The 27,007-nt window shown below is 36.8% G+C and overlaps 1 protein-coding gene across 1 annotated transcript; it reads left to right on the forward strand.

The window, feature by feature from the left end:
* The first annotated feature begins 1,292 nt into the window (after positions 1–1,292).
* KYAT3 (kynurenine aminotransferase 3) lies at positions 1,293–25,585 on the forward strand. Its single transcript, XM_082484524.1, has 14 exons — positions 1,293–1,304; positions 3,285–3,385; positions 6,585–6,643; positions 8,338–8,482; positions 11,503–11,652; positions 12,906–12,992; positions 14,410–14,532; positions 14,623–14,743; positions 18,707–18,783; positions 19,668–19,757; positions 20,395–20,581; positions 21,652–21,725; positions 22,166–22,252; positions 23,660–25,585. Exons 2-14 carry the CDS (start codon positions 3,287–3,289, stop codon positions 23,720–23,722), a joined length of 1,362 nt encoding a protein of 453 aa, XP_082340650.1. The 5' UTR covers positions 1,293–1,304; positions 3,285–3,286; the 3' UTR covers positions 23,723–25,585.
* The last annotated feature ends 1,422 nt before the right edge of the window (positions 25,586–27,007 follow it).

Raw genomic sequence — 27,007 nt, forward strand, 5'->3', positions numbered from 1 at the left:
TTCATCCTGTAGACACATATGAAGAGACAGTCTTCCAAGGCTCTACAAAGTTTGGCTGAGATGTTACATTTTCCAGGTTTGCATATCCAGCAGATATTAAACACAACACAAATATAATAGGGTTTATATTTACTTTATTGTGGTAGCTGATGGGCTTGTAGTGTTTCTAGTAACGCCTGTCGCTAATGCTGCACAGTAAAATGGGACTACTTGTTACATGGAAAAAATACATCAGCTTAAGGGCTCTGACCATAAATCTTGCAAGCTCAAAGACGTTGTTTCTATAGAGGTCGTATAACTGAAGCTCAAAAATGAAGGAACAGCAGCATTTGGCCTTTAGTTTCAAAGGGAAAAAAAATCAATTCATTACCAATGTAACTTTTCACAAAATGCCTGGGCGGTACAGCAGCATCTGAAGTCAGGGTACTGTACGACAACAGGCTGGGCAGCTGTGAAGGGAGCATAAGAGCCTGCGACTCTGAGGTTGTGTCTGTGCTGGAGTGGTTATAAAGCACAGCATGAGCTGAATGATTCTTAGTACATAGATGTATTCACAGAGTTCCCATGACAAAGTCTAATTTAAGTCACCAAATTTGAGTTTAAACCAGATTAGCAACCAGAATGTGTCTTCCTCCCAGCCCCACTAAAAACACTTACTGTGTTTTTCTCAGTATGTATGAGACATCTCGTTGATGTCATATACTTGGTTGTTACGAAAACACATACAGAGGTAATAATTAAGCATGCACTCATCCTAAAAGTAACAGTAAATAATTCTCTTGAGCCTGTGATATGTATTTACATGTCATATACAATTATAGTGGGAATGTGTGTTTGGGGGAAAAAAAAAAAGAGTAGGTCTTGCTTTTTTTTTTGGATCAGTGAGAGAGAGTTATATTGAGACCTTTGCCTTTACTTCCTAGAGTGGCTTAAATTGAAGTATTCAGTATTGCAGGAGAGGGAAGAGGTATTTTTAGAAAGAAAAAAAAGTCATAAAAGTATTTTATAGGAGGCTTTCCCACTTAGTGGCCAGTAGCCTTGTCTCTGAGTGCTCTCGAGTCTGAACAAATACTGTTCAGCATTCGCTGAGAAACTGTCACAAAGGTTGAAATGTATTGGGACAAATGCTACATGCTGGTGCCTTGACTTTTCTTACTAAGGCTGTTCAGCAAAGTATTGTTTGCATTATGTTCCTCATAAAATTTTCACAGTTTCTACATTTCTGTGGTGTTAAAGGTGGATATGATTTTTTACTTCAGGTATTTCAGGTATTTGCAGAGATTGGCCACGCCGCAGTGATACAGGTCTGCTGCTCCTCATGCTATGTTGTGGTTTTGTATGATTGCCTTGTGTCAAATAATGGCTTGTCAAATACCACACTGTCTTTCAGTGCAGCATGACACTAATGCTAGAAATATTTACAACTGCTAATATTTTTTCTTACAAAAGTTGCAATCTAGTTTTGCGTGTGATGTTTGCAAGTTTTTTATTTCATTTTGCTACTCCTCAATACAAAATGAAACAGGCAGATATGCATGTTTGTCCTTCTGCGCTAACTACTGCAAATATCCGCAGTGTGCTGCAAGAGTAATCCTGTCTCTGGTCTGACCCTGGGAGAATAGCCCTATTGTTATAGTCACATTTTAAGATAGTATCAGTATGTTACATAAGTAGTTTTTGTAAGCATACACAAGGAGAGAAATAGAGGCCCTTGCAATCTTCTTGATTTCATGTAGTTATTATCACAGATTATGTCAAATATGCTAAGTGCTGTTATTAAAAGTAACTTAAAATGTATTTACAGGTATTTTTAAACAGATATATTTCTTTTGTGTCTTTCAGAGTATCTGCTGACTAGTGTCAAAGATTTAATTGCTATTTACTTTTGCTAGTCCTCAGGCCAGCAGAGTTGAGAAAATTTGCCAGTGTTTCTTCCTGTAGAGGAAGCATCAATGAATTGTGTACTCGCAGATTGTTAAATGCGATGGGATTACACGGGTATTATTGAGGGTCTAACTGAGTTAGCTGCAATTTAGTACTGTGTGAGAAAGACCTTAATTTCAGAATTGAGACTGAGTTTGTAGCACTGGAAGAAGAGAAAGGCAAAATCAACATACTTTGAAAACTTAACTCATTTAACGAGTCATCCTTAAAAGGGAGTATTGGTTGACCTTTTCTATTAGTTGACATTGAAAGTGTAAAGAGCACTTTCTTGTTGGACTAAATCCATTCTTCTTAATGAAAAAAATCATATTTTACTTTGATATTGAATTACTTTCTCTACTTCTATCTGCAAGGTTTGCATGGTATTGTTTTAACAGGCAATGACATTCCTTTGTTTCTAATATAAATAGTATATTTTTTTCTTTTTTGTTTTCTACCCCTTTTCAGGTAGCAAAGTCTGGGGGGAAGCAGGGGTTATCTATTCTTTAATGAATAAATTATGGAAGAGAAAGTTAATAATTATACTGTTACGGCTACTGTGTTTCTGACATAGGTCTACGGGTTACATGTTTTTCTCTTGCACATTCCAGTCATTTTGACAATGTCATCCAATGTATATGTTTAAAAATACATTCTGGAAGTAGTTGCCCGAATTGCCAGCTCTTACTCCTTTTTTACAGTTATTGATTAACAGGGCACATTTTCTCTAGTCAGTGAATGATCTGTTACTTCACACAGAATGTTCTTTCTATCTGTCTGTTTTCTGCTGTGGTAGATACTCGATGTTTGCCACGTCACTGTGGCAAAACATAGTGTAGTTATATAAAGTGCGTACGCCTGCCTCTCGAGTGTGACTGGTGATCTTAATTATCTCAGTTCAGAATACCTGATTTGAAATGCTTGAAAGTGGAGACCAGTTTTAAAGCTGTGTGACTTTTTAAAAATGGGGCTCTTTTTCTATTCTGTCTAAATTGGCAATCGTAGTAGGAATTTTTATTAGACAAACACATTTTCACAACAATTCTGACAGAGACTTTGAACCTTGAATTGCATTAAGTCTTAATTGTCATTCATGGAAAAGAAGATCAGTGCTGTGAAATAGAGGAAACCACCTTTTCTAGATGACATTCAGGAACACTTTGCGGCCCTGTCAGTTAAAAAGTTTCATTCTCTATGCTTACAAATGTGATAAGGTAATAATTTACTAGAACTTATTTCAATGAAACAAAATCACTGAAGGGAAGAGAAGGGGATTTTATCTTTTAAAATTGCTTAGTGATGTGTAGAAACTCATTCCTGGAATCTGTAAGTTTGTTTCAGGTCACTTATTTATTATGCAGGCATGCTTTTTGCTTCACGAAGCTTCTGTTGCCTTGGCATTAGAACATATCAACTACGAACAAATTTGCTTTCCAGATCCACCAAACTTTCAGCCTCTGCAGTAAGTATTCCTTCAGCTTCATAGGTAAAACTATTTCGTGCAATATTTTAGAGACACACTAATTTTGCAATATTGCCAATATATATATGCATTAGCTGTGTTTTCTTTATTTATTGTTACATTGATCCAAACATTTGATATCAAGAACAAAATAAGTTATTTGAATCAGTCAGATATTTAACCACACTAGCATAACAGAATTTGGTGATTATTACTTTGTGTATCCTTTTCAGTCTTTAAAGTCACATCTAGCACATATCAGGCTTGAAGGATTGCCTAGTTTTTAGGGCACTACAGCTTGAGATACAGGAGATTGGTTCAATCCCAGCTTTATCACAGACTTTTGGTAAGACAATTAATTTCTTTGTATCTCAGTTTTCCTTTAACGAAATAAGAATAGTGGTGCTTCTTGATGCTGCAATAACAAGGTACCTCAAACTTAATTTTATACAGAATCGTCTTAATTTCCCAGCTTAACTGCTTATAAGATTGTGTAACTTCATTTTAAGTCTTCCAGTTTCGTTGAGAGAAAACAGAGCTTTGCAACACGGTAGGTGGTTGGAGGTCACACTCTGCCTTGCATACAGAACACTGGAATGTAAATTGTGTTCCCAGGTCAGAACAGGAGTTCATGTAGTCAGCAACTTGGGTCAACCAAGTTGCACATGTCAGATCCTTCAAAACAGATGTTCAAACCATTATACTGGGCAGTTGTAGCATATTTTGCCCATATGAGAAGTTTCTCTTAGTGCGCAAGCCACTTTGAAGGTCAGCATTTGCGTGAGTCACTTTTTCATATGCTGTAGGTATTTGCATTCTATTTAATGGAGTTTGTTATTCTAACTAAACATGCTGAAATCTAATCCTGGTCAGGTTTTTTTTTTCTCATTTTCTTAAGATCTTGGCTTCAGTTGTAGCTTTTGACATTGAATTCCACAATTTAATTATGCACCATGTAAAAGTATTTGCTTCTATCATTATTAAACTTATTGCCATTCAATTTAATCACAAGTTTCTTTGTATTAGGAAGAAAGATAAATACGAGCAGCACCTGACTTTCTATCAGGTGCTTTCCTTGATGGAAAGTGTTAGTGAAAGCAGGAGGTCAGAGTTACGAATTTGATGAGGACATACCTCTCCTGCTTAACACCAATCTTAAACTTGTAGAAATCCTAGCCCTGCACCTACAAATGGCTTGAAGATTATCAAGCAATGACATAATTGGGCTAAACCAAAAAAGAATCTTAAGATTTCTCATGACTTTTTGGAAGAAAGAGTGCTACTCAAGGTATCACTTTAAAATATCAGTTAATTGGTTGGCTTTCTCAAAGTAAGAAGGTAGACCCCACTGTAAGCTGAATCTCTGAAAACCTAATGCAGGTCCAGCTATTCTGCTTTAAAACTAGTTTCAAGGCCTAAGACAAAATAAATAAGAAGACTTGAATCATTAAATATTTAAACTTAAAATATTATGTGAGCTGTAAGATGAAGGCTTATTTTGCTTATCAATATATTTTTAGTTAAGGAGGATTACTTAATGTAGTTAAGAGTTATATTAAAGTTAATTATAGAACTGCAGTTGATAAGCCTTTAGCTTTTAGCAAATTGAAACAATTTCAAGAAGAGCTGGTCAATGGAACAAATTTACCCATGGCAGCATACAGAATTCTCGTTATCAACTGGAAAGATTCAAGGTGAGACTTGTATGAGTAGTCTAGCGTATGAAAAAAAGTTGTGTGTTGGGGGCTCAAAGTAGTACGTGTGTTGTTTGTATTTATATAGTACAGCCAAACATTAACCATATTTACCAAGACATACACTGTAAAATTGGATTAATATTCTAAACTATATATGTGTTTTTAAATAGGTGCAGTACAGATTATCTAGTCAGAAGTCCCTCTTAACTCCCTCTTGTTCTGTGTCAAGAAGTACAGCTTCACCTGTCTAGTTATCTTAATGGTTTTCTTCCTAAGGACAAATAAAAGGTGTCCTGTGCTTGATTCCTCTGGTGTTTTTCATATCATGTCTCATAGATGAGGTCAGAATCAGATCTGTAGAGAAGACATAAGAGCAGTGAAGTACCTGTTTAATTTTATAGTTTCCCATTCTTCAGATCGTTATGTATATGGTGGCTTTGTGACTGTAAACAGGTTGAGTACAAATATGTGCCCGCATAATATTTCTACTGTGAGTCATTCCCATTGATTCAAAGTTGGAGTGTAATGGTAACGCAGACATTTTCTTCTCAGAATATGGTAGCTAGAGTATGGTTTTTGAATCTTTCAGACAATATTAAAGGCTAGCAGTGGTTAAAGTCACTAAAATCAGTAGTCTGACTCCAAGAAACACAAGAGTCTGGAGTACTAAGGGACTATGTAATTCCTATGTAATTTTTTTCAAGTATCAAGCTGGTTTACAAAGATAGAAATGAGCTTGCACTTTTTTTGTCTGCGCGTAGAAATAAATCGGTTTTGTTCCTTAACTTTCTTCTCTCTTTTTAGCTTAAAAATACCACAACTGTCAATAAGTTTTTCTCTGCCTTTATAGAGACTACTCATCAAAAGTCTATTTTAAAGCAGTTTTCTAAGACCTTAATTGAAGGTCTGAATATACAGAAAAACATGTTCTAATGTGGGGTTTTTTTGTGCTGTAAATAAATACTTTCAAGTTTTAAAAGTCTGACTGAAAATAGGAAATGTCTTTGCTATTTGCCTCTTACCTATCAACTTTAACAAATAAAATTACTTTGAAAATGCACACTTTCCAAACAGCAGGATTGAGCAGGAATTTGGCTAGAAATAACACAGTCTTTTAAGTTGTTAGTGTATCGTAGAAAAGAAGAATAATTTTTTCAGGTCACTTAAGAATCCCCTGATTTTTTTCTTTTTAGGTCATCTTTTAAAGCTGTTGAGCTAAATTATGCGCCTGCTCTATCCTTGCTGAAAGTTCAGTGGCTTTAGATAGATAATGATAAATGAGAATTTAGGACATTTTTATGTATTTTCTTGGTAGCCTGAATTGAAGCTATTATAGAAGCTTTCATGAAAGAACATGTCTATAATTTTGTGTAACTACTGAATTCAGCTGGCAATGGTATATTTGAAAAAGCACGAAGGAGGGTTTGTCATGCGGAATCCAACAGTATAGTACTTTGTCTTTCTTAACAAAAACCTTCTGTCTGTATATTTTGATCTTGCAGACAATGGCCTTCAGACACAAAAACACAAGACGAATTGAAGGCCTCGATAGCAATGTGTGGTAAGTAAAAGGAAGATATCTGCAAATTTCAGAAAATGTCATTGGCCAATATATTTTTCTTTTCAAATTGATAATTATTGCCAATAAGAAGGTACATGGCACTTGCTATGTCTGTTGAAATATATTTGGCAACTGCTTCGAAGCAGTGTACCAAATTCTGTTAAAGGTGTGAATTAATTCTTATTCTTGGGCTTTAAATATTAGGCTTGGCGTTCTCTTCATCTAATAAACCACACAAGACAAGTATAACTCTTGGGCATGGTAGTATAGCTGACTTTCAAACTTAAATGTTAATTTTTCTGAGTAATGTATTTCAATTACACCTGATTTCTGTTTACCAAATGAATGGGATTTCTTTTTAAAGCTGTGTGACTGGGCACCGGCAGGATGCAGGAACAACTGTAAAACCATGGATGAAATGCAAAGAGTAAATTTGTTTTCGTTACCTCACCAACCAGGGCATCCCCGAAGCAGTACCCGGGCAGAGGCACACAGGCAGGAACGCAGACACCGCAGAGCTCGGTCCATGCTAAAGGATCACCGAACCTGCTGATTTTGCCTGTTTATCAAGGGTTCACACAGGCATAGTTTACCACTGTGCTTTCATCTTTCCCAGAGCAGGGCAGGAATTTCGAGCATGTTCGATAGTGTGCCTCTAAGTCTATCACAGGCCCGCGTTATCTAAACACAGATGTTCTACTTGTCCAACACACAAGGCTAAACAACAATTACTATGAGAAATGTGTTTTTTTGACACCCCAGCTGGAAGTCACTTGAGCGTGTTTACTCCTCGCAATCTTCTGTTATTTTCCTGCAAAAGCCATTGTACTTGTCTTTATAATTTAGCTCATTATTTTTAATACACTTTTCCCTGGGTGTAAAGCAATATTACCATCACGGGTAAATATGGGATTTTTTTTAGTTGGTGAAAACACTATTTTGGGCTCACATTAGTTGTATGTATATGTGTGTATATATATACACAAGGTGTCTTGGTCATCCAGCCTCAGACTCATTTCTAGCAATTTGTATTCATTTTTGACAGATCTGTGATGCTATATGGGTTTTTTTGGTTTTGTTCACTGTTGTGTTTTTTTTTTTTCCAGATCTTGTTAATATTTGGGTAGGGAGGAAAAGGTAAAATGCAAAGCTTACCTGTGAAGAGAGGAAAAAAAAATTGTTCAAGAATCCTAATGTTCATATTCTGACAAGCTACTAGGAACAGTTAATGAACAGCCTGAAACAGTCTGTTGCCTAAAATTACAAAAAGAAAAAAATAGTACTCTGAGGTGACTGGATAGTTTAAACGACACCTTCACTCAACAGAATCTAGCCTTTAAATCATCAAATTAACGTGCCTGTTCTAATTAGGTCTACTTCATTTTGCAAAGAAGGTAGTGTTCCATTTCTGCCCATATCCAGAGTTACTGTGTGTTTGTGCACGTGCACATCTGAGCACAGTTCCGCTGGCAGAAAAGTTACTCTGTGGATGCAGAAAGTCAACCTTTTATTGGGTTCCCTCTGACTCCTGTGGTTACTTGCCATTGTCCCAGCCCCTACCTCTCCATGTAAACACTCTGTTTCCACTGCTGTGAATCTGTCAAAGTGAAATGCTTTTTTTTGCCTTTTAATGCCAATGAAGGAAAAGATAATTTTATCTGGTCTGTTGACTTTAAGATGTTTTTTCCCTTTAGGGTTGAATTTACAAAGGTGGCAGCGGACCCCTCAATTGTTAATCTTGGTCAAGGCCTTCCTGATATATCCCCTCCCAGCTACGTTAAAGAAGAGCTGGCAAAGACAGCAGCAGTTGATAGACTGAACCAATACACACGAGGCTTTGTAAGTACTGTGGAACTTGAGGCCCCAAGTTCAGTGGAGAGTGTGCCACAGGGAAAAAAAAAAAAAGACTTTGCTTTAAAATGGTTTCACCTGTAGGTCATATTGTTATGTACCAAATTAAGTTGATCTAGTAGCCTTATCTGTTACTAATGAATATCCTCTGTGTAGGCTTCTTCAAGGCAGAATCCTTCAGCAAGAGCAAAATGGTAGAGTACATCTGGGACAGATTGTCTTTGAAGAGTCAATTCACAGTTTAAAGAACATAAATTATACATTTATCTCTGATTTTGGTCAGCATAAACATGAATCAGATAAGGTAAAGGTAGAGTGAGAAAGAAAAACTTGATACCACTTGAGACATCACCTCTAGGTTCAAGAAAAGACTCACCCATAACATTCAGTAGATTTCAGTGGAGAGATTAGGAAGTGATGAAAACAGTACTGTTTTGCCCCTGGAGGATAGTTACTCCCTGTTCTGTAAGTTGGCTCATAGAGTTTACGTCTTGAGCTGCATGTGAGTGTTTGGCATTTATCATTGTCCAAGGCAGGATATTCAAGTGGACTATTACTGTTTTAGTATGACCACTTCCTTGTTCGATTTTTATTTTGTGGTAAAGATAAACTATGTTGCCCAGTTGAGAATCACGTGTCAGGATTGCTACAAGACCCCAAGGAGTCTTATCTAATATTTTTCTATATGACTATATTATCCAACAGTGATAGAACAACATTGTATAGACTAGTAGGCCTGCAATTGTGTTGGTAGTTCTGGCATCATTGTGTATATATTCCAACAAAACTTTTTTCCAATTCTCTGAGAATCTGTATGTATTAGAACTGACAGAAAGTAGCAGTGGCCAGTAGCTCCCTAAAGGAGAAGCTATCACAGTGAGCAGGGTGGAGGCCTCACCAGCCAGGGCTCAGTCCCACAGTAGCTGAGCAAGGCAGACCCAGAGATGGTGGCTGAGGTCAGCCCAGATCACCAGGCAAGCTTGTGGTGGTGAGGTGGGCCTGAGGTCAAGCCAGGAAGTCAATCCACATGTCAGGCCTGGCAATGCTAACCGTGGTTAGACATTACCCAGTGATCACTGGGCAGGTCCAGGGTGACAAGGCAGGTCTAAGGTTAAGCCACAGAATCAATCTACAGGTAGGGGCTGGATTCAACAGGGTCTACAGCCAGGTATAGGCATCGCTATAACTGAATTGTAGACCAGGAACCCTACTGCATAGCGCTTAAATGGAGCCCCTGGACAAGGGGCACAGCTCTGGGTAGAGGCCCCAGGTAAGGCTGGTCAGGTCCATTAAGGAGACTGCCTTGAGACTGACAAGAACAGAAAGAGGAAAAACAAAATCCCCAGTGAATGTAGTCTCATTACCATCCCTCTTTGGGTCATTTTGTTTAATCACCTTTAGCTGTGTGCAAAGAGTCTCTGCAAGTACAAGATACATATATATAAACTCTCTATATATAAACTTGAAAGTATAAGGCAATTATTTAGTGTCACACACACACAAAATATGGCTGGGATTTAGCAGACTTCTGGGCTAAGCATTAGTGTGTTCATCACCCATGATAAGGTACCTGAAAAGTCTGTGCTTGCCGGGCAGATAAGGTTTTGGAGGAGCCTTGGCATAAGGGGAAGTGTTACAGAGAGAATGGGCTACACTTTACCTTTCAGCAAATATTCACAGCCTGATTCTCTAAACCAATTTGCAAATCAAGCAGAAATATCATTTTCTCAATGCATGCAATTATTCAATAATTATTTCTGTCACTTTGTTCTTTATTTCCAAATAGTTTGATAATTCCCATGATAATTATGAACGTTTGCAGATATTTTATACCGTAGGTAGTAATTAATGAGGAATTTTTACCTATATTCCCATCTTCAGCCTTTGCACTTCCTCTGCAAACTTCTGCACTTGTAGGATTTTTGAGCACAACTATTTGTGGTAGCAAGTATGGGAGGGACGAGTATGAATGATGCACATCCATCTGATAATTGAGACATTGTCTCAGCTCTCTGTGGCACTTGGACTGCTCATTGACTGCAGGGCTATGGCCTTGTACAGTGACCTAATGTGACTTGGGTGGTGCAGCATTCCTGTGTAACTGACACACTCACGACAAGAAATGGCTGTCACTTGAATCAACAATGACTTGTAAGCCTTAACCTATGGTAATTTTCTTGTTTACAAAAGGGTTCATGACTTTATGCCTTGTGTGTAGATGTACAACGTTCAATATTTTAGAGAAGGGTTTTTCTTACATAGCTGCATTTTCTCACTGAACTGTTCTATATTTTTATCAAGTATCCAAAAAGAAAAAGATTTTCACAGCAGGAAACCTGTAGTCTTCCTGAGTAAACAGAATTGTGTATCATCTTTGTTGCATACTTCTTTTCTTGTTCTTTGCACGTTTTGAGAAGAGTATGTTAACCGCCATGTCCCTGTAGGGGACACAAATGGTGAATGATGCTCTGAGATTTGGAATATGACTGTAGGAATCATTGTTCTGATCACAAGTGCTGTTTATCAGCAGTACGTGAACAGAGTAAAAAGATTTCCCTTGCACCAAATAACTTTTAGTTGAAAGATAAGGAAAGAAACAGAAGGAGCTTCAGATGGAAATATGGGCAGGTGGGAGACAGACTCTAAAGGAGGTGAGGATGAATTGGTGTCAGAGTATTCCCTTCTTTCCTGCAGTCTCTTGTCCTAGTTCTCCTATAGGCTACTTGGAGCTATCCTGAGATGTGGTAATAAGATAGAAATTAAAAAGCATCAGATATACAAAAAGAATTTCCTAGTAGATACAAATAAATTGGAACCACTTTTCTTCCCTAATGTGCAAAAACTTTAAACAATGCTACCTGTTAACAGCCATTAACACTGAGGGTTCATCTGTGTTTTTGTATTTCAAAATGTATTGTTTTGATATATGTGGAAGAAAACCCCACAAACATAGGCTTTGTACATTGTCAGGAACACACCAATCAGTTGCATTTGTTTGCTTTAAACAGGGACATCCATCGCTGGTGAAAGCTTTGTCTCAAGTGTATGAGAGAGTTTGTGGAAGGAAGATTGATCCTCTCACAGATATCCTGGTGACCGTGGGAGCTTATGGATCTCTTTTTAGTACAATACAGGCATTAATTGAAGAGGGAGATGAAGTAAGTTTTTATTTGAAATATTCGTGTATACTCACTGAAATGAAAATTTGCCTGTTTTTTATTCATCCACTTTTAAATATAAGTTAATGTTGGGGCTTCCTTCTGATCTCGATTAATTTAATTTGTTACAGTTGCACATCTGACTTACAGTTTCAGAAGCTCTGATCAGGAGACTATCCTTTGGATGTCTTCCTATAATTCACCAACTTACCAACCCCTTTCTTTCATACTCATGGTACCTGTAGCAGTTTCTTTATCACTGTTACTGTTAGGTGACACAATACACACTGATTTCTTATTTGAGAAAACTTGTGGGCTGTTGTCTGCAATGGAAGACTAAGGGTGGCACGAAGTGTTGTTGGTTGGTTGAATAATCTTTGCGTATCAAGTTCTGTTTTGGACCAGTGCATGGTAGCAGCATAGGTAGCAGAAAAGTCCTTTAAAGAGAGGATTGTTAATTTACTGTTCTAGTGGTGATGGTTCATCCCTTCACTACTGATGTCTGCCTTTTTGACAATGATATTAAGTTGTTTGGAGGGGATATTTGATTGTATCTGTAGTGGACAAGAACTTTTTGTGTTGTCATGCATTTTGCTTTCAGTGTTTTGTTGGTTTTGCTTGTATAATGTATTCTCATTTGTATCTTTTCTTCCTTTTCTGTTGCTCTGATATTCACTTCTCTTTTTTTTTAGTAACAGTTCTTTGCTATTAGCCTTTAGGGTTTGGGTTTTTTTGTTTGTTTGTTTTCCTATTATCTAGCCTCTCTGCAATTTTCCTTGGATTTGTCCTCTTTTTCTACCTGAATTTTTTTTCTGATAAAATTTGAGGACTGAAGCCATTTTTCTGGGATTGCTAGATACTTGGAAATCATGGAGAATTTCATGGTTAGAATTAGGGCAGCTGTACTGTGGCTCAACAATTTGCTGTTTCTGTCTTCCATCTTTGCATCTTTGTGTTGCACAGATGCAAATCTCTGTGCAGGACCCAAACATTCGTAATATTATATCTTAATAGTTGTAATGTGTAACTATAGAAGAACAGCCTGTGTGTGTTGTCAAAATGAGTGGTGCTTATCATTCTTAGACTGAGGGCATTGTTATGTGTTGTTCTAAAAGGAGAAACATTCTGCAATGTTAGAGCAGGATGGAGTGCCAGAAACATTATCAAGTTACACCACCAAAGTAAATCTGGAAATATGTTGGTATCGTGCATGGTAAATTCTCTGTTTCTGATACTGATGATTGTAATTTCAGGTAATAATAATAGAACCATTTTATGACTGTTATGAACCAATGGTAAAGATGGCGGGTGCAAAGCCTGTTTTTATCCCATTGAGATATGTGAGTAGCTTTTTAAAAATTATTTATATAAAGTTTCTCATTCATACTCAATGTAGTTTGATGAACACCTAGGCGATGCTTTTCTGTGTAGTTTTTCATAATATCCAATTATATGAAAATGAGACAGATTGCTATAGTGTAAGTCTGAGGCAATGACACTCCAAAGCAGATAGAATGTTTTATAGAATGTTTTATGTTGGAGAAGGTGGGACAATGTTTCTCATTTACTTTAGTTTGTGCATTCTGAAAGCTGATCAGAATTCCTTTTTCAGATGTCATCAGAGAATGTTTTCAGTGCAAATAAGGATAAAGGGATCACATATCAGTGCAATTTCTGTATCTGCTAGTTTTCAAAAGATTTGGTTTCTGATCCCTTCAACAACTCCTACTATCACAGAATGTAATTTCTTTTCCAAAATCTGCTTACTAAATGAGGAGCGATCATGCAGTAGACATATTTGCTATACATATGAGAATTACTGTTTCCTTTATTGGTAAAAAGAATAATTTTGGTATGGGTTAATTTTCAAATTGGTACTGCTGGCGTTATGCTGGCAGCTCGCAAGGATTGTTCTAGATGCAAAGTGTTGATCCTGTTACTGTTGCCTTGGGTGACTGGCAGCCTTGCATGGGGAGGGCTGAGGGGCTCTTTAGGCAGGACTGTTGGATGAACACCATGAAATCAGAACAACACAGAGTGACAAAACCTCCAGGACTGCAGTGGGAGTAGGTGAGACTGTTCCTCTGGGTGCCCTCCTTCTAGGGACGTTTTGAACGATGGGGTTCCTCCAAGTATTTTCTGTTTGTATTGTTTTTTGTCTGGACCTGTCCCAGTAATGTGCAGGTGTCAGAAAGGTATTGTGGCCATGCTCTTTGTTCTCTGTAGCAACTGTCGCAAACTTCCGTTGTCCTTGTGTAATACCACAGCAACTCCAGAGCCTCAGCCGTGCAGGTTTTTAACTGTTTGGCCGCTTTCATATGGAGAAGGAGGAGGAAAAAATCTTGAATCTCTCCAGTGGTGATCAATCTTTCCAGCCAAGCATGCACACACTTGTTCTAGTGTCTGGGAGGGCCACAAACTCTCCTGTCATGTGACTGGGCTTCCTGCATTGCACACTGATATAATCAGCATATGTGTAACCAGATCTTGGAAACCCGTTCCTGGGGAGACTTTAAGAGAGACAGTGGCCAGGAGAGGACAGCCACTGTCATAATAATTTATTTTGCTTTTGGGCTCCCTGCCTGTTCCTAGAAGTGCCTTCTTCCAGGAGAGCAGGACAGATTGGATAGGTTGTCAAGTGTGGTTATGAAAGTGAGGGTGATAAGTTGGGCATTTCTATTTAGGCTGTAATATGTTGTATTCAAGTAATGCATAAATTTATTGGGTTGGTTTTGGTTTTGTTTTGTTTTTTTTTAGAAAAATAATGGAAACTCTGCATCTAGTGCTGATTGGGTCTTAGATCCTGCTGAACTTGCAAATAAATTTAATTCCAAAACAAAAGCAATTATTCTGAATACCCCTCACAACCCTATAGGCAAGGTAAGAGTCCTGCTTTAACACTACTGTAATTTCAGAGTATTCCTTAAATACTGTGATTAATGCATTGTCCCTTACTTTCTTGTATACCAGGTGTTTACCAGAGAAGAGCTCCAGGTAATAGCTGATCTCTGTATTAAACATGATACCCTGTGCATCAGCGATGAGGTGTATGAATGGCTGGTGTATAAAGGAAATAAACACATTAAAATAGGTACTGAGTTTTTGTGACATCTTAAAATTGGTTGTGATGTCGTAAATGTGCCTCTTAGAGATAATGGTTGCTGGAAGGAGTTCAAACTCCAAGCATTGATTATTTTATAATGTTTAGACTGTAAGTAGGAGACCCTCTCCCTTTTCTGGAAAATATTTTAAAGAATAATTGCCAAATAGAATTTCCAAAAGCTCTTAAGTGACTTTGGAGCAGATATCCATAGAAACCAGTGGGACCGATGCTCCTAAATCATTGACGATGATCTGAATATCCCATCCTTACTCAGTTACTTTGTTGGCCATGACAAGTATAACTGCTGTTCATGTATGTATATTGGACTGTGCTTTGTTAAAGAACTAACAGAAGTATCAGGTATTAAAATTTCCTTCTCAAAGCATTGTAGAGATAATCACTGTGGGAAATGCATAATAAGGAACGCAATTATTTTTTCTCCACTACTTATAAAAAGAAAAAAAAGTATAAAGGTTAGTGTGGAGATAGTGCATGAACACTTGGACCTCCAAAGTGCAGAGACAGTGTTAAATAAGGGACATCGAATTCAGTGAAGTAAGTTGCTGCATAGGCTGTGTGAAAGCATGCTAAAGTCTTCAGGCAGTGTTGATACAGGGGTAAAGCACTATTGCAAGAACAAACCAGAAAACTAAATATGACGTTGTGTCCTTGTCCCTCTTGTTTTACTTCTTGATCCAAGTTTCACTGAAGTTAGTGAATCACTCCCACTGTCTCAGAACAAGTGAATCTACTGCAAATTACTGAACTCCTTTCCCAATCCTATAATACTACAGCTAAGCATTTACGTAAAAGTTTCTAGTGTGGTGGTCTTGGTTTGGATCTGCTTGTATATTTGACCTGGCTTAAGTCCAAAACTTCATTCTTATATGTACAGACGTTTCTGATGGTAGCATCTTGCATGAACTATCTGTCATGATGTACTTATTGTCTTAATGTGCAATAGAGACATCTAGTTGAGATTAAACAATTAAATCAAGAGACAAATATAACTTAGACATGAAAAAACTTAGGTTTTTTTCTGGTTTTATCACTGGTTGAATGCTGAGTAACTTTGCTTCTATGCTTCAATTCCATGTATGTAGAGTGGCAATAAAAGAAACTTTGCGTTAGTGGGGGCTACATCATTGTAAAAAGTGAATCTCATAAATCATGAAAAGGAAATTATATCTGAATGACCTTGGCATACTTACTAGCTCAGCTACACTGTTGTTGATCATACAGCTGCAATACAGTGATTGTATTGGCCATACACAGGCTATGAGCCTGTTTTGAAAGTGGCCTATTTTCGTGGCTGTTGTGGTGCCTAGATAATTATACCGGTCTCAAAGACCTTTAGACATGGAAGAAAGGGAACATTTTGGGTACATTCAGATAGTAATCTGAGTCAGTGCATCCTAAGGAGTTACCACAGTAACTGGTTATGTGTGTCTTATCACATCCCAATTGCGAAGTAAAATGAGTTAAATTAAAGCTTTCTTCACGTGCTTAGCAGGTGGTTCATGCAAATAACTGTCCTCAGAACCAACATCTCTGTGGGTGGTATAAGGTAATCCATTTTCCTTTGCTATGGCAGCACGTCTGAACACTCATGTTGTCAGTTACACTTTGTCTTAGTGGACAGGTGGTGAATTCTTAAGACATAGTGACTCTATTGTTCATTTGTATCAGTATTGTCATTTTAATGCTGCAAACCAAAACATTTCCAGTTGAACAAAAGGCATTCTGTAGTTTAGCATAAAATGTAAAAATACTATGTAATGATAATGCGAGTTAAAGCCTGGACAGATAGTCAGCTAGGTTTAGGAACATATTTTCTTAACAGATCCCATGATGTCATCTTGAACTTTAGTGTTAAAATGACTATAAAACCTTCAGGGTAACACTGTAAGCAGTAACATTATTTCAGTAAAAGAAACAAGATCTGCTCTTTTTAACTTAAATTTCTTAGATTTTTTTTAATCTACAAAAGATAATACAAGAAAAAATGAATGTGTTATTTCACTATTTAGAAACTCTTGCGTTTCCATATTAACCGGTACATATTCTGTCAAATGCAGTGACACTTTTTTTGGTAAGAGATGCAAAATGGATATCACATCAATTTACAGGGTCTGATGGTGGTTCCTTAATACAATTTAACAGGGGTTGCTAGCCACAGATCATAAAATTAATACTGTCTCTGTGCTGTCACTGAAGCAGTTTTCTGTAGCGTAGGGCACTTCATCATGTTTCTCATCATTATCTGACTTCCGTAAAACTGTGGACCTCCTCTAAGTAATAATTAGGGTTGTGCTGGCAGATATAGAGATTGCATCTCATAACTGAGGATTCTGAACAAGCCTCTCAACAAGCTGAGTGCCATCCCAGGTAACAGGCTTATTATATGTGTTAGTTTACACTTCATTAGTTTTTAAATTGTAGTCAGTCTTGGTTATGGTGTCATATAGCATGGTTATGGTGTTGCCATATAGCATGGAAGAATTTCCCTCTCTACTTAAAACTTGCTGCTTGTAGAAGCAATAGAACTGCTCTTCCCCTGTGCCCTTTTGCTGCTGCTATTGTTTGAAATACTGTTACATTCTGTCTCCAAGGTTGAATTCCTATGACTATGTGGTAAAACAGTCTCGCTAGAGGGCATTAGCTTTGAAATTCAATTCTTTTTGCAGTCTGAGAGAGCTAGTTTGGTTGCCTTTAGGAAGTATCTATACTCTTGACCTAGCTAGCTAGAAGGTGCATCTGTTCAAACTGCCTTTTTGCTTTCAAGGTCACAGAGCAGTTGGGTGAATGTGGGTGGGCTAATAGGAATATGAGTTTCTTTCCTGCTGTTTTGTTTCTCTTCTTGGCAAGTGTGCTCAAAAAATACAATACACGTATTCAAATAACTGCAAAGACTTATACCATGTCTAATGCAGATAACTGCTGAAAAAACTTCCTTAAGAAATTCAGTGGTCTTATTTGGAAAATCTTTGTTTGTTGGTCTCCCTGAGAGGGGATTTAACAATTGACAGATTCATTGGTAGTGGTTCTAGCGTACAAATGAGGTGGAGCCGGATGTTGTTGACCACTGTAATTGCAGTAGCAGTATGACCTCGTCTAACTTTGTCTTTCAGACTTCAATGTGTCTTGATTTATCTGTTTCTGTTGAAAATTAATTAAATTGGAGTCCAAATAGAGCTCCCCTGAAGCAGCGTACAGAAAAAAATTTGCAAACTCCAGGAAGAGACCTTTGCTCTGTCATCACCTTGGAAAGGAAACAAAGGATTTTGCTCTCCTACCAGATACAAACACAGAGATAGGCCTCTGTGCATCCCTTAATCCTTGCAGACATCCTTAGCTAGCTGCTATTGCCCGTCAGTCCCAGGCCTGTTCAAATTATATAATGAAATGTAATTTATTTATTCACTCTGCCGTTTTTTTTTATTCTTGTGGTGTTCAGTTCTGGGTTACAAGTCTTAGTAATTCTTTTATTTTTTTGATGTCTGAGACAGCCAGTGACACTGAACTGGAAAATTCTATTAAAATGGCTTGCAGTGCCTGAATGAATGTTGTATATGGTGCTATTATCAGGCATCAGAAATAATGCTGTCTGGAGATGAATGGGCAGCCACTTCTTAGATCATACGTTATGAATAATTATGCATTTTAGCTGAGGATAACTAACATGTAGTTTTCACAAACGATGCCTCTAATTTTCTGCCTCTTCTTTCTCCTTTCATTAATCCTTACCTTTTTTTCATGCCAAAAAGCATTGGCCCATATATCCTTTTTCATTTGTTACAACTGCTGTAATTTTAGAATATTCTCATTGCTTGCTTAATATGCTGCACTGATATATCAATGTATAGCTCTGAGCTAGGGACAGTACAGTTTTTCTAACTGCATGGAATATTTGAGTGCACCTGTACCCAATTAATTTTATTTTATATACAGCTACATTACCAGGTATGTGGGAAAGAACAATAACTATAGGAAGTGCTGGAAAAACATATAGTGTAACTGGCTGGAAGGTAAGAAGAATCAATACAAAAGAGTTCAGTTATATAGTGTAACAATGCATTTATTACACTAAAAAAGTCTCTGGTTTTATGACCTGTCTTTTGAAAGCTTCTGGCAAATCTCCATGCCTCCAAAACATGAAGATAGCATTCAGTTGGAGCAATTACCTATCTTGAACATCTGTGTTTTAATTCTCTTCTTGTCTCTTGATTAATAAGCTCTTGTGAGAAAACAATACTAAAAAAATAAACACAGTATGATTTGTTCAAAACGAGTCAAGATTCTTGGAGAAAACATGGATATTATCATATTTTAACTTGTCAGTTTAGTGGTGATATTTTCAGATTGTAGTAATGGTATGTTTTGGAATCACTTATATTTCTCTAAAATATTTAATGATAATATTTTGCTTGACTTTAAAATACATATCAGAAAGTAAGCAAATATTTAACCATTTGGCAACTAAATTCTTTCTTCTTCATCACCTGTGTTCAAACTGAACCATGACATATGATTCAGTAGTTAGCTTTTGTTTTATGCTCAAACCACCTTTGACACAGGAGCTTATGAGATGGAAAGATTCTAAACCAATTAGGAATAAAATTCCTAATAAATGCTCACTTTGGTTTCTAACCCTTGTTATCTGAAGGGTTAAAAGTTTGCTCAGTACTCTATGAGAGACAGGGATAAGTGAAACTGTAACTGTTGTCTCAAATCTGGAATTTTAAGGGCATCATTCAGCAAACTTTGTGTAAAACAGCTCTTCTTATCAAAACCAATTCACTACTAATTATTAAAATAGAAAAACTTGACACATTGCCTAATTTCAATTATTTGTTAATTTTCAGTAACACCATTGCTGTAAGTATAACATATGCATGCTTTCTTCCCTTAGCTTGGTTGGTCTATTGGCCCCCAGAACCTGATTAAGCATTTGCAAGTTGTGCACCAGAATACACTGTATACTTGCCCAACTCCATTACAGGTGGGTACAGATGGGGCAGAGGAGGTTATTTTCTGGTGTAGCAAAACTGTAGTACTCATTGTAATAAAACAATAATCACAACAATGAATTTTTAATTGTCAAAATATATCTTCTGGAGTGCAAGAAGAGGAGACAAATTTGATCAGCTCACCAGACATTAAAAAAAAAAATAAATCAGTATTGCAGATTCTTTCTTCTTTCACCTACGAACTGCTTCTTCTTGCATAAAACATGACAATCTTAGTGATTTCCTAGCAAATACAAATAAAAGTTGTTGCAATAAGATCTCGTTTTACTGAGCATTATCTCTAAGTACTAGTTTCTAGTATTCTATGATATGTTATTATCAATAATGTAAACTTAGCTTCAATTCAGATTGTAAACCCTTGTGTCAAGGACTGTGACTTCTGTATATGATTAGTGCTTAGCAAATGATTGGGTGCTTTGGGTATCGCCACAGCACAAAGTAACAAACAAATTACACTCTTGGACGTAGCTTGTATAATTTGTATATGCTAATTTGCTTAATAAGGGCCAGAATTGAAGAAAAAGACATGTGATTTCAGTAAGAAGCGTATGAGTGTCTGTGAGTTTACTGAGTGTCAGTGAGTACTTTGAACATTGATTATGTTTCCAGGAGGCTTTGGCACAAGCATTTTGGATAGACTATAAACGCATGGATGACCCAGACTGCTATTTTTACTCGCTATCTCGAGAGCTGGAAAGCAAGCGTGATCGGATGGCTCAGCTACTTCAAGAAGCTGGACTAAAGCCTGTCATTCCAGATGGAGGATACTTTATGATTGTTGATGTTTCTACATTAAGTTAGTATGAAGTTTATTAAAAAGGGTGTGGAAAGCAAATATAGTTAAGCTGAAAATGCAACTTTCATTTTAAACTATATTCTCACTCCATGTTTGTATAACATTGTCAGAAGTACTAATCGGGACTGAAGTTTTTTCTTTGACCTCGCCTGGGAGGTGGATTTTATAAGCTTCAGCAAAGCCTTTGTTTGTGATCCTAACTACTGTCTGTGTTTTGCAAAGGTTTGGCAAGGTTTTAGGGAGGATAAATGAGGTGGATAAAAATTTCTATTTTCAAAAGGTCTACAATTATGAAAAAGTTTGAGTGCCAAGCACCTGGCTTAATATCCTGAGTTTTGTACCATTTGTACTTTCCCCCTTCTGTTTTGGGTTTGGGTTTTTTTTTGGTTTGGTTTGGGGTTGTTTTTTTTTTTTTATTTTGTGTGGTTCATTTATTTTTCTTAATCTGAAGTTATACCCTGAAGGCTCTTTGAGGCATTCTGATTTCTAAACACTGTAAAATGCTACCAAAATTTACAAAAACCTTTTGGAAATTCAGGTTTTGGTAGCTTTGGAAGAATTCCCCCAGGGAAACGTTTTTTAGTTCCACATTTTTCACTAACTTGTCCTAATGGTGCTTGTCATAAACACAGAAATGTTTAAACACAGCTGAACCTCACAGTGCTACCATACGTCAGAAAGTTTTAGATACCCTAGTTTCACAGATGAGAAAACTGCAGATACAGTGATTATTGCTGTCCATGCAATTAATACAGTCTTCAGTACTCTCCACAGTCCTGATCCCTCAGTAACCCAGACTTCAGGATTTCTTGGAGTAGTACATAGTTTTCTTCCAAGCTACATGCCTGAATTTGCTTTGAATGCAAAGCAAGTGCTCAGGTCAGAATGGAAAAGTTCAATCTGTTGACCTCTTTTAATTGTTATAGCATATTTTTTAAATTGTATTTTAAAATAAAAGCATACATCTTTATTTTTAAGTATTAACTATAATAAAGTACTGTTAATGAATGCCTTCCCAATGGAGTCTAAGAAATCTTACAACATGTTTGTTTTAAATTTAATTTTTTTAGATGTGGATCTCTCTGATGTAGATGAGAAACAACCTTATGATTATAAATTTGTCAAATGGATGATAAGGTCTAAGGTAAGGTGTCTTAGTTATATTATTGTTTTAGAAATGCTTTTCTATTGAAAGAAAAGCAGTATAACTGTACTTATTAAATAATGTAGTAGAGATATTCCATTCAAAATATTATTTGGTGTTTATAGTAACTGCAGATAATGATGTGGCTAAAATATTGCTAAATATGCTGAAAATGTACCCTGTAGGTTTGTGTTATGTCCCAGCACTTTTCTTTCAGCGTGCTTAAATTCTAGTTGTACAAAAATACCTTTGAAATGTTTTACCTAAGAAAAGTAATTTGAATTTAGTTAGCTAGTGCACACAAAACCAAACCTTGTCTTTCCCTCACATGTTAGGAGGGAGAGTTCTAGAAATGGAATAGTAAGATCATCATGGTTAAAACAGACTTTTTTTAGTACATGTATAAAATAAGCAAATAATATTTCTGGTTTATGTTTCAGAAGCTGTCAGCAATTCCTCTTTCAGCGTTCTGTGGTCCTGAGACAAAACGGCAGTTTGAAAAATATATACGTTTTTGCTTCATTAAGGTAAATTTGTGTCCTGGAAAGACTTAAGATTCCTGAAAAGCAGTGCAGTACAAAAATCTGCAAGAAACAGATTGTTACATTTTGCCCAGGATCTCCTGAGTTGGATGGCTTTAGGAATAGAAAGTTAGCTTGGTGTAAAATTTAGCACAAAGTAGCTTCAATTGTCTTTTTGATGAGCAACGTTGAACCATAAATGGGGGTGGCATGGCTGAGAAGGGCAACTGGCAGAAAACAGCTGGGTGGATAGGCCTTTTTTAGCTTACTCTATTGATTTTTAAAAACATTCTTGACCAGTGGTGACAGTGAAAATGAATGACATGGGTACACTATCAATTAAGGTGAATTCTATAATTCAGAACAGAGAATATTTGTATAGTAGAGTGGTACACCCCATGCCCATTGAGTTTCCAACAAGAAAAACCAGTGACGAGATCACCTTCAAGTTTAGCTCAGTTGCCTGAAAGTACATAGGGTTTCACACAGGCTCCAAATTACAAAAGAAAACAAAGACATGGGAAGTTATTTTGCATGTTTTTTGTGAATTGGCTGACTTTTGCCATTTTGTGAGCACCTCCTTTGCCATATTCTTCCTCCTGCTGAAGTTGTTTTTGAAAAGACTGACATACTGTTGGGACGGGTACACAAGCTTTGATAAGCCTGCAGCCCTAAGATGTTTCCTGATTTTTCTATAACAGAGTCAGCATAATGGAACATGTGCAGCTCCTTAACTGTTCTAGTATAAAGATCAGAGTCTTAGCTTGAACCAGTAATGAAGGGGAGTTTCTGCTTGTGTTACTTAGCTCTTTTGGTGAGGTATAAAGATTATGATATAAACTGAGACAGTAACAACAAGGATGAAACTTGCTGTTTGTAGATGTGGCTTGCCCAGGATGAACAGCACAAAACATGCCAAGTTAAAGACTATTTGTGTGACTCACCAAGTTGTAGCCAAGCCACACAACTGGCCTGTGGATAGATTACCCATATTTAGAGGGATTATCTTCAAGTAGTTCATGGCATAACTTGGTTGCATGGAGATTTAAAAATCACAACTGTACACATAAAGATGAGGTAACTATGCTAGCATGTCTCCAATATATAGCTGCCAACTACATCACTGCATAAATGCCAGGCATTTATATAAGAAGTATTGCTTTCATTAAATTTGGTAGTATGAACTGAGAAAATATTATCTTTTAAATACACCTAATAAATATTTGCAAGGAATCAGCATTGAATTCTTTGTGTAGTCTAGATTTGTAGCTATAACTGTTAATAAAAAATGGAGATATTTACAGGATGCAAGTGAAACTGCCAAATATTGATTTGGGATTATATAGTCATGACTGCTACTCTCTTTTCAAGAAGTCCATACTTGCAGTAATAGTGATATTCCTTGTTTTGCAGAAAGACAGCACACTGGATGCAGCTGAAGCAATCCTGAAGAACTGGAATAAACAGACAGCCTGATTTTTATTACTAACTCTTCCACCTGCTATAATTATCTAATAGTAGGGGTTTTTTATTGCAAATTTAAGAACAAATTACTTAATACAGTAGAGAATGAGTATGACATTGTAAATAACTTTGTGCTGCCACCTGCTGAGAAGTTAAAATAATGATTTACTGACATATGTGTAATGCAACTCAGAGGTTATTTTCAGTCTTTTCAAAATCATTTACTTTTTTCCTAAAAAAAATCTTCTGGATTAATTTCTTTTACCAAAAGACAAAAATTTGTAGGACTCTGTGTAAAATAAATAGATGATATAGGTATTTTAGAACTTACACAAAAAAAAAGTGGGCGGTATTTTTGGTATGAGATAGTATACGAACTAGGGGTGAGACTTAAACATCGTGGTTTGTGAAACCCAATAGCCTGCAGTGGAGGAAAATTAAGATATGCCTCATATGTAGAAAGTCACTGCAATTATCTAATACAGTACCTACCCTGTCTATGCACAAATTGCATCAGTTTAAATAAAGTCATTGAGTTAAATCAATGCAGTGTGTGTACTATAGCCAGGATTGAAAAGTGCTAAGTTGCATAATTACTATTATATTTTCCCACATTAGTCACATGCGCTGTTCTGAAAGTATTCAGTCCTCAATAAAATTATAAAAGTGGCCTCTAGAGAAGGAATTCTATTTATTCATGTCTATTTATTTATTCCTTTATTCCATGGATGAATCTACAAAACAAAATAAAGGACCTTGCTTTAGAGGCTCCTTCACAATCAGATATACAGTGACATAATTAATCCTGTCATCCTTTTTTTAGCATGTTCAGAACATTGGTAACTTCACACAAAACTTATTTCAGACTCTTTAGATCTAGGGGGAGCATGGAGATGGGCATAGTACTGTGCTATGGAGCACAACTAACTTTGTTTCAAGCTCAGTTGATAAAGGACTGTTTCAAAAGAGATCAATATGGAGAATTCCTTTCTAGTTGCCTCTTATTTCAGTTCTCTCTGTGACCTTTTCATCTGTGGATGGGTTTCCCACCAGCAGAAGCAATTCAGCCTTTTAAGGCTGTGTGTTACGTTCTCCATGTTGTTTCTGTATTTTTCCCACAGGTTTTATGGTGGAAAGCCTGAACTAATTCAACAGATTGTTTTGCAAATATTTTACTCATTCTGTGATCACACAGCTGAAATCTTAACTGAATTCCATCAGACTGTGACCATGGCCAGGGTCTAAAAGAAAGTATAGAAACTGGACTGTGAGAAGAGCTGCAAGGCTTTTTCATTAGTACTTCTTGGTCTTGGGCTTTTGGGAGTCCAGTAGTTGGGACTTCTGTAGTCCTTGTAGCTGTCTTGCACTGCCATTCCCTGAATCTCACCAGAAGATGGTTGGCTGGTATTTTTAAGGTGGTGTGTAGTCTTCGTGTAGAGAAATCAATTTAGTAATTAAAATGATGTAACTGAAATTTCAGCATGAATTTCATGTGGAAATTCCTACATTAAATTCCAGGAGGAACTATTTTTTTAAGATACTAAATTTCTGTGAAATCTACAGTCTGTTTTATCAAGGAGTTTAAAATCTGTTTATGTAAATTGCACAGGAGAGCTGTGCTGTTGCAGGAACTAAGAGGGCAGTGCAATAGTCTATTGAGCCGCATGATAATTTGGGAAAGGAAAATGTAAAATAGTCTGCTGCTTTAATTCAAAAGTAATTTTTTATAAAATTAAGCAGATTTTTCTAGCATAAATACATGGTAAAACAGGCTTCTATGAAATGTTTGTATGATTATGTGAATCAATTTTCTAATTTCTTAAGCCTCTGAAATGAAGCAAAATAATAAAATATTTTAATTTTGGTTTCTTGTCCTTGAAACAGGTGCTTCTTGATGCAATTAAACCTTACACAAGTAATATTACTTTCATCATTGTTATATAAAAAAAATTTAAAGATCATTGCATCATGCTTCTCTTGAAGATAACAGCTACAGCGCACAATTCTCTTAAGTATTTTCTAAAACCCTATTTCTGTGATCTAAGATTTTCCTGAGATAGCTGGCTTGTTAGCATGTGAGCATATACATAATTGGGTTATGTGGCCTCACACCAGTAGTAAGGTATTAAGGGTTCTTCCATTCATCTCTCTTTACAATGTTTTCATTGCTCTCTTAATATAAAAGAAAAAAAAAAAGAAAAAAGCACCTCATGCCTTCCAAAAGACATTAGACACTCTTAGACATAGGACATTAGACATAAGACACTCTTACATTACTGTCATTGGCAAATGGGACACCCTGTGTAAAATCAGTCTAGAATACGCATGATAGAAAAATTATATGCAGGGCTGAAGAAGAAATTAAGAAAACTATAGCAAAATATTTTTTTCCCTTGTTATGTTTGACTGTTTCGAATATCTCATTAGTGTGCTAATAACTCACCTGCTAAAGCACCAAATTTGAGTTGGACACACAGGTGGCTAATGTTTCAAGAAAGTTCTGCATTGTGCATAGGTGCAGAGCCTTACTCGTGTATACTGGTTTTGGCCGGGATAGAATTAATCTTCTTCATAGTAGTTTGTATGGGCTGTGTTTTGGATTTGTGCTGAAAACAGTGTTGATAACACACGTGTTTTAGTTACTGCTGAGCAGTGCTTATACAGAGTCAAGGCCTTTTCTGCCCCTCAGACTGCCTTGCCAGTGGGTAGGTTGAAGGTGCACAAAAAGTTAGGAGGGGACGCAGCTGGGACAGCAGACCCCAACTGACCATAGGGATATTCTGTACCATGTGATGTCATGCTCAGCAATAAAACTGGGGGGAGGGGAGAGTGATGGCAGGGGGCTGCTGCTCAGAGACTGACTGGGCATCGGTTGGTGGTGAGCAATTGTTTTAATTTGCATCACTTGTCTTTCTTGGGTTTTATTTTCCTATCACTTTGATTTTTTTTTTTTTCCTCTTTTCCTTACTTTTTTTTTTTTTAATTATTAAACTGTTTTTATCTCATCCCACAAGTTTCTTTCTCGCTTTTACCCTTCCAATTCTCCCCCAATCCCACCAGGGGAAGAGGAGCGAGCGAGCAGCTGTGTGGTGCTTAGCTGCCGGCTGGGGTTAAACCACAACCCTCATGTTAGAAGAATCATTGTATTACCCTTGAGTAGTTTAAATTTCCTTTTTCCTATTTTGCCCAGGTGCTGTAATGTGGTAATATTTTTGTTTCATCAAATGTCTGAACACGTAAGATGCAGCACACCAAGTGTAATTCAGCTGCTCTGGCTATTGTTTCCTTCATTTGCTC

The sequence above is a fragment of the Vanellus vanellus genome, assembly GCF_965231255.1.
Source record: "Vanellus vanellus genome assembly, chromosome: 5".
Classification (NCBI taxonomy): Eukaryota; Metazoa; Chordata; class Aves; order Charadriiformes; family Charadriidae; genus Vanellus; species Vanellus vanellus.

What these genes read in the sequence shown, in the direction of transcription:
- KYAT3 (XM_082484524.1), top strand. Translation starts at nt 3,287, where the DNA reads ATGCTTTTTGCTTCACGAAGCTTCTGTTGCCTTGGCATTAGAACATAT. An exon ending in GGCCTCGATAGCAATGTGTG is followed by an intron (nt 6,644 to 8,337) that starts GTAAGTAAAAGG and finishes TTTTCCCTTTAG; the next exon opens with GGTTGAATTTACAAAGGTGG. An exon ending in TGTTGATGTTTCTACATTAA is followed by an intron (nt 20,582 to 21,651) that starts GTTAGTATGAAG and finishes TAATTTTTTTAG; the next exon opens with ATGTGGATCTCTCTGATGTA.